General features: G+C 38.2%; 1 protein-coding gene across 1 annotated transcript in view; it reads right to left on the bottom strand.

Annotated features, from left to right (window-relative positions):
* The window catches only part of cdk19 (cyclin dependent kinase 19), a 51,749-nt gene extending 43,359 nt beyond the window's left edge, over positions 1-8,390 (bottom strand). Inside the window, exons 1-2 of the mRNA XM_086019582.1 lie at positions 8,143-8,390; positions 4,900-4,975 (exon numbers count right to left, since the gene is read on the bottom strand). Coding sequence (XP_085875708.1) covers positions 4,900-4,975; positions 8,143-8,270 — 204 coding nt within the window. The 5' untranslated portion in view covers positions 8,271-8,390. The remainder of the gene's footprint in view (positions 1-4,899; positions 4,976-8,142) is intronic.
* Between the last annotated feature and the right edge of the window lie 252 nt (positions 8,391-8,642).

Raw genomic sequence — 8,642 nt, 5'->3', positions numbered from 1 at the left:
AACAATAAAACAAGTGGTTAAAATCGGAGATGAGAGAGATAGGAGAGCAGGAGTGAAACTAGCGGCACAGTTTGCTCCAAAATCCAGCAGGAAAATGAAAGTAATCGGCATTCTAAAATCAACGTCTATAAACGTGACTTTAAGTGACCGAAGACCTGACAGCCTATGGTATTTCCTTGCACTTTTCCTATCAAAGACAAAGCAGTGCAGAGAGCCAATGGCTGTGCTTTCTTGCACTATGCCAAATACTGCAGTTGAATCAATTACAGAGATACAAAGATTAGTTTGTTTTGGTGAGAATGTTTTGATTATGTTTATTTATATACACAGATAAAAATTATTGCTAGTCTTCTGTCAAAAAGAAAAAAACAATGATCACCTTGTAACTGCCAAAAGTAGAATTTAAAATATTACTTAAAATTGCATTTCTTTATTTTTGTGATCTAACAGAATTATTCAGAACAAAACAAAAAATAATGGCTAAATTGGCCTTGACAAAATTGATGTTACTCAGATCCATTGCTGGCCGCAAAGATACTGGGATTATCAAGACTATCAAGGCATACTGTGGCAAAATATGCTGCTGAATGTCAGAAAGCTTGGTCTCAGTTGCAGATCAAAGGTCGTCCAATTAAGTTACATAATTAATTTGACTGCCAAAAAAGATCATGCAACTAAATAGAAAGTTAAGGGTACCACGTTTTTCAGACACTTTGACTATTTCTTCTCTTTTTTTCAGAATTCTGTAGGATCACAAAAATAAAGTATAGCCTGATTTTCTTGAGTTAATTTTCAGTGATTTTTTTTTTTTAATCATTCGGACTTTTGGCAGTTGTTTCAGTGACGGTTGAGGATAAAGCTTGTATTTAACAGTAAGGTACTAACATTTTTTTTCACCTGCGTAAGGCAACTAGTACAGTGTTTCTTGTGCAGTGCATTAATTTTTTCAACCTTGAAACAATTTGTTTTTCAGGTTAATATTCAATGTGGGAAAAAGACGGTTAACGTCTTTTGTTATTAGGTAAGACTGTTGTGAAAAACATCAATTTGGTATCTTACTCCCTGTGAAGCCACGTTAAAAACATGAAAAAAGACTGTGCAGGTGCAACTACCGTATGAGGTTCTAAATATAAAAAATACATTCCAACTCGAGCAGGACTGTTAATGGAAATTAAATTGAAATTGTCTAAATCTAAGTCAACAGATTTTGTCGTTGACACCTTTATAATAAATGCCTAAATAACTTATGTCTCAGGAAAATCATTTGGCATTACATTTAACAACTCACCTGTTACAAGTCTTACCCAGCTCTCTACACACCCGGCATGATTAATTTGTGTTTTAAATGTACTGCTTTCACTGTCTTTGTTGTTGTATTATTGCTATTTTATTTTATATGTAAAGTGCTTTGTTACAGCTGCCGCGGTTGTGAAATGCGTTATATAAATAAAGTTGTATTGCATTGTACAGAAGTTGCTCTTTAAATCTTGGGGTATGTATTAAATATTCTATTTACAGATTGTTTTGTGTGTTTGAGCATGCCAAACCATTATATTTAAAACGATTATTTAAAAATTGTTTTTAAAAAAATAACATGCCAAACCATTCTATGTCCAAAAAGAAAAGAAAAAAAAGATAGTGTAGGGCTGCTCGATGTCAAGATTTGGCGTGGAGGAGGACCCAAATACAGGGAAATAAGGCAGGAGTGCAGGGAATGAATAATTTAAAGTGAAAGTCAACGCAAACATTTTTTTTCAAGAAAAGGTTCTATGCAAGCCCACTAGTTGAATCAGGGCATTCTGTTCACCGCCTTTTGTGGAAGCAGTTTGGGAATGGTCATTTATCTTTCATCATGCACAAAGTCACGCATGGTCGGGTGAATCAAACATACGATGAACTACAACAGTGAGTCTAAGTCAGGCCTAGGGCTATGTGATATGGCCCAAAATTCATAACATGGTATACTATGTTATGAATACATATATAATATAACATAATACATATACACGGCTGACCTGTTTTCTGAATCTGAGCCGTGATTGGTCGTTGTGAGCAGTTGTGATGTCATTTTCAGTCGACAGAAGACAAAATGGCCGCCCCAAGAGATGGCTGAAAACCAGTGGATTAACACTTATTCCACTAACGCAATATTTATCAGAATGCCTTGTTTCAACTAGTGGGCGTGCATAGAACATATTCTTGGGCAAAAATTTTTTGGCGTTGACTTCCCCTTTAAATAAGTATGGGGGGGATACAAAGACGTAACCAACATGCGTTACCATGCTTGGCCGGTAGAGTCCACATCTCTACGTTTGGGCAAACTGCTACCTTCTGTTTAATATACCGTTTATACCCTATTCAGGCCCAATGAATACAGATTCCCATGGGCTACCGACTACTGTGAGTTTCTGTAAATTCAGAAATATTTCCTATTCAAAGAACTTCAAATGTTAAATGTGTTTATAGAGGTCATGCATAAGTTCCTTCTGAGTTCAGTCGCAGTGTGTTTTGCACAATGTCACAAGATGTGTTCGCGTAGTGTCACTGGCACTGCACATAGGCTACCTCTATGTGAACATTGCCTAGTGGAAACTATAGACTGTTACATAACAAGCTAATGGAATGTCGAAGGGGCCATGCTCATACTCTGCCGCACTTGGATGGACTGATAGAGTGTCACGCTGACATGCCTTCAGCCACCCCCCCCCTCTACCCCCACCATCACCACCACAAACACTTTTGCCTCGACCTCAAATTAGACTTGACAGAGTCAATTTGTTGACTCCATTTTACTATTTTAATCAATAAAGTCATTATCTCAACTAAAGGAAATTGATTAGGGACTACTTCAAAGCCAATGTGTGCACTTTCCACTTGAGGCATAAATGCCTAATATTTTGCAGATTTTGAAAAATGTCAACAAGTTTGATTGCTCCAGCACTACATACAGGAGGTCCTTTGTTTACGTGGGATCATATCTTGAGGTTACAAAATGAACGAATGAACAAGTTTGCACAGCGGCATAAGAATACAATAGCAAGTGGAGGAACATTCAATTACTGCCGTACTTAACTTGATTTTTTACACATTTATTTCCAAGAGGTGTTTTGCATATTTACTTTAATGATAAATGTATTACTGGTTCCGCGTAGGTTAGTGTTAGTGAACAAATTCGGGTTATGGCGCCACTCTAGTGACGAGAACGCCGTTCTCTGAGAGCACCCTGTACAGTGGATCTATTGGACCACCATACTCTCTGTGATGCAGGTTGACTTCCAAAATGTTCTGAAAATTCTCACTAGACCTGTAGTGTATCTGTAGTAACAATTCCAGAATCACTGTCCCTTTTGCGTTTTCTTAGTTGAATATCAGTGGTTTCAAATCCCTACCCATCCGTTTCAAACATTCAGGGATTATGTCAAATTTAATCACAGCAAGCGCCCTATTGATTTTTAACACTTACTCTCTTGATGTAGTTGTCTTGTTCTACTAGTACCACAGGGCTCAATTCTTTGTCCTGTGTAATTATCTATCTAGCAATTGTCATCACTTCACCTCACGTCAGTGATACCCAGTTGTAATCCCATCATCTTTACCAAACTCCCGAATTGAAATTGTGACAACATTTAAACATGGACGCCCCAAAATTAATCCTAAATATTTATAATTAAACTGAAGTTATTCTGTTCGGGCCCCAGTGCTCATTGTTTGATTACCATGTTAAATACGGCTAAACAGTCATTCTCTTTGCTCATCATTATTTCAGCTTTTACACTTAAATTACTTAATCAGTTGTCTTTGTCATCGGCAGTTAGAGCTCACTCCACAATATATATTGTAAGATTGATCCAGAAAATTGAAGATTTTTACTTCAGATGCATTGAAAATTCGACCATATTTGTAATATTCTGAAGAAAATGGTCCAAAACCACATTTTTGGTTTTGGGCCAAAATACTTTTGTCACAACAACACATCTGGGACAGGATGTTGTGATGACGCAACCAAAAACCTTTAAAGGAAGCTGGGCGTGCTAACAAGTGCGAGATCTCGGTCTCTGTCGGAGCCCGCCACTACTTGAGATTAGACTTTAGTTTTGGATAAAAAATAGGATCGACGGTGGTAGCAAAGCGTCACACGGCAGCCGAAGATTTGTCCCGGTCGAGAAGAATGCCTGGCCTTAGAACTGGCTCTCCAACGAGCTGTGAAAGCTCAGAGAGCTCGAAAGGTAACAGGAAATCTTTAAACCAATCTGATGGGTCCAAAGAATAAACGTAACCTTGGGTAAAAGTAACCCAATCTGCTCAAATTAAAATCCAAAACTACCCAGCGAGTTGGTTAGGGAAACATTTTTTCTGTAGCCAATGATGTAAGAACTTAAAGGAGCACTGGGCAAGAATCCGACCTTAATAATTTTTTTCACAACTCTTTTGATGAAACATTGACTTACAAGTAGTTGAATGGGTCTGTATCGTTTTTAATGGCACTAAGCAATTTATCTGAGCCCTGCGCAGTTGTGATGTCATTTTCAGGCGACAGAAGTGACAAAATGGCCGCCCCCTTAGATGACTAAAAAGGGTTGGATTTTGCTGCTTTACTCATAGTCCACAAACGCAAAATTAATCAGAATGCTGTCTTTCAACTTGTGGGCCTGCTGGGAACATTTTTTTTTTTTAAATGTGTTTGGGCGGATTTCTTTTTAAAATAAGGGTGATTTAATCAGTTTTCTATGACTATGGATGGATGAATGGAAGGATGAACATAATGGGACAAGAACAACGCAGGGGGACTTTAACAACTTTACATATATTATTTTTCCAAAAGTAGCAACAACATTAAATGAGTTTTAGTATTTCATCTCATATTATTTTTGCCACAGCACAAATCAAAATGTAACTTACAGCAATTTCCCTGCACGCAGACATTGAAATTCCAGTGCCCTCTATCTGTTTCAGTGCATATTCCTTCTCGTCTATCCTGTAGGGAAAAGAGAAATTAGGGAAAAAATTACTTCCTTATTTAGTTTCAAAATATTTATTAAGACGTTTGTCTCATATTGGTAAACATTTGCAGGAGAGCTATTTACCCTGTAATTTGAATCGTATGAAAATTTTCACGAGCACAGGTTTACCAAAGGGAAACCATCCATCCATTTTCAGTACCGATTATCTTGGTCAGTGTCAAGGACTGCTGGAGCTTATCCCAGCAGACGTCAGGTGAAAGGCAGACTACACCCTGATCTGGTCGCCAGTCAGTCGCAGGGCACATATATAGACAGGCAACCATTCGCACCATCACTGAGTGGGAACTGAACCCACACCGCCCGCATCAAAGTCATGCGAATGTCCCACAACACCGGCAGTGACCCAAAGGAAATCCAATCTGACAAAATAATGGTGTGGATATATTCAAAAAGATGCAAATATGCGGGACTGAATAAAATGGCGCGTGTAGACAGGATCAAATGACAACACAGATCAAACAATCTTCATGGTGCTCGTCCCAAACCTATTGCTGCCTAATTTGCATTGGAGGTATTGAGCTCTAAGCCAAGCATCTTCAATAGGAATTAAATTGCTCATAACATATCATATGCTGGTCTGCTATCATTACCCACGTGAAAACTGTGCAAAATTGTCACTTTTGTGTTCTGTTGTACTAGAGTGACTCCAACTATCGGAGATAAATTCCTTGTGTGGTCTGAACATACTTGGCCAATGAAGATGATTCTGATTATCAGATATTACATCACGGGACAAGTCACAAAAACCTGATTAGATCTTGGCAGGTCTCACATGAGTGAGAAGATCTTGGTCTCAGACTCTTGCTTTCAAGTATAGTGGTACCTCTACTTACGAACGTCTCTTCATACGAAATTTTCAAGTTACGAAACGCCTGAACAGGAAAATATTGCCTCTTGTTACGAAAGAAATTTCAGGATATGAAAGGTAAAAATACAGTATGGGCTGCTACTCGCAGCTCCAGAGTCTCGTGAACGCAACATACTCATAGCTGCTCTGCCATTGGCTATTACCTAGCATCTTCCTGGCATCCCATTGGCTAAGAGGGACCTCTATGTGTGTAGATAGACATGTAGATAGATATATATGTGATAGATATGTCTATGCAGCGTCCTCGTCATTCACCCCTCTGGCCATGAGGTGTTCCGATAGTTTTACGTGAATTAGAAATGAGGAAAAGAAAAAAAAGGGAGAAAATCATGCTTTTTGTCCATACAAACAAAGCAAAGGAAACTACAAAAGTAAGAAAAAGGGATGCACTTGGTTGATCTCGCCAAAGAATATGACCGTAATATCGACAGTCGCCACGTTATTAAATCAGTTCTTTACAAAACGCCAGGCAAAAAACACTTCTGAGAGAAAACATGAACCAAAGAGGTCAAAAGGCGACGAGAACAGCAATTAAAAGGTAAACGACCATCATTTTTATTCTTTACTCTATTCTATGTTTTTTACATTATGCACAACTCTCATTTATTGTGCAATAATCTAATTGTAACATGTATTTGTTACATGTTTTGATGCATTTTTATGCTTTATAAAACATTCATGTCTGAATATTGGGGGGCTTGGAATGGATTAGGGCATTTACATGGAAAAGGCGTCTCTACTTACAAAATGTTCGACTTAAGAAATTTCTTCCAGAACCAATTAATTTCATAAGTAGAGGTACCACTGTATGTGTGTATTTTTTACATTCACTTGTTAAAATGACAACTTCACTCATAATACCGTAATTGTCGCATTCAATCATGTTTCTGAAAACAACAACAACATTGTGTTAGTAGAGGTAGCATTGTGACTTTTACCTATTTATCTTTCAATGTTAATCAAATACTTTTTCTATGAATACTACAACTTCTCTGAATATTATAACATTATTCTTGAAGTAAAATGCCGAACTTGATAAAATGCAACTTGAATTTTTTCTCGTTATATGAATTACTTCATTGTGGTCATTGTACTTTTTTCCTTATTAGTGTGACCATAGCAATCCAATACTATATGACTTACTATTTTCAGTAATTTGAAAAAAAATCATATTATATAAAAATTCACTCTTATATGGGACAATCCAAAACATCATCAACAACCATATTAAGCAACATTATTTCATGTGAATTGTTCACATCTAATTTCCTCCAACCATGGGTTTAAAGAATGATTGTGAAAATTCTTTAATTCTTTGAAAACGAGGAAAACAAAGGAAAATGTAACTATCAGGGTATTTATGATCCATTCAGCACATTTGGCGGCTTTGTAAACTCTATTCATGTAAATCTAAAAGACTTGTATTTTTCTTTTACAAGCAATTTGGAATAAAGTTGACAAATCAATTCTGTCTACTTGTTTCATTTTAATTTAGCTAATGGCCAACTCTGCTAATATATTGTTGGAATTGAGCGCACCTATCTGTATTGATTAAATGCATAAAACAAATAGACGTTACCATCTACGTAAGTCTGAGTAGTAAACCTTCACGTCTTACACAGTTAAGTTTTACAACATTGACATTGCAATGAGCACAGACAAGTAAGCTCTGTTAGACTGTGTACACATGTTATCAGTAGTACGGTTGTGATCCAGCCTAGAACGTGCAGTCAATCAGGAGCTGATTTCACAAACCTCGCACAAGCATTGTTAAGTGTCACATGTTTGAGCGTGACAACAAGCCAAGTTTCAAGTCCAACTACGAGTATGAAAGAAAAAAAAGTTTGATCGTGCAGCGTTGGGAATTGGAGGGGGGCAGGCATGACCGCCAAAGGAAGCCTCAACTGCTGCTGTCGCGTGACGTGAGGACGACACCCGTGCCGCTCACGTTCCCATACGATGAATAGCAAACACACTATTGACAGGACATGTCCAAAATAAGATGACCCGCTACTATGTTGTGTTGGAGAGGAGAGGAGACGAGCAGGCAGGGGGGAGAGGAGAGGGAGAGTGGGGGCCGTTGGTGAGTGAGCGCGTTACATGAAAACAAAAACACAAGACACGGGCTATCACTTTGGGAGGGGATTCAAATCTAACGCGCCGTTCGTAAACATATACAAGTGTTGCTTCGCAAAATGCATCCAGCGGCCACTTTCACATCAATATAAACAATAACGTCCACGGTCATCTTACCCGTCTTTGCGTTTAGCTTTATAAACGTGCCCGTAGGTGCCTCGACCCACTTTGCAACCTTCATATTCGAACAGATCTTCTACCCTCTCTCTCTCGGCAGCCAGCTTTGTTTTGAAGTCGTAATCCATTCTAACCCATAAATACGTCGTAATTTACAATAAAATAAAATATTAATTATTACATGCATTAATTAAATAATCTGGTCGGTTTATTCCCCCACCATTTCCTTGTTTGGGATTTTGGTCTGCTCCGCTTAATGTTCACTGGCTCGTTGACGTTTCTAATTGGCGCACAAGGCTTTCTGGGTAACGTAGTTTTGGTGAACCGGCGCAGATGTTCGCCTCTACGCGAAGAGAGGCATTTAAAAACTACAACCCGCATATCTTGCCGCTGTGTGCTACTCTTGTGCGTACTCCTGTACGCTTTTAAGAATCCAGGGATTGGTTGTTTGAATTACGTAGTGTATACTTACGCCGTTGTTCACTAGCTATAGTACAGAA

This window comes from Filicampus tigris, chromosome 20 (assembly GCF_054856515.1).
Source record: "Filicampus tigris isolate MCC_2025a chromosome 20, RoL_Ftig_1.0, whole genome shotgun sequence".
Taxonomy (NCBI): Eukaryota; Metazoa; Chordata; class Actinopteri; order Syngnathiformes; family Syngnathidae; genus Filicampus; species Filicampus tigris.
This window is presented reverse-complemented; position numbering and strand designations above follow the sequence as displayed.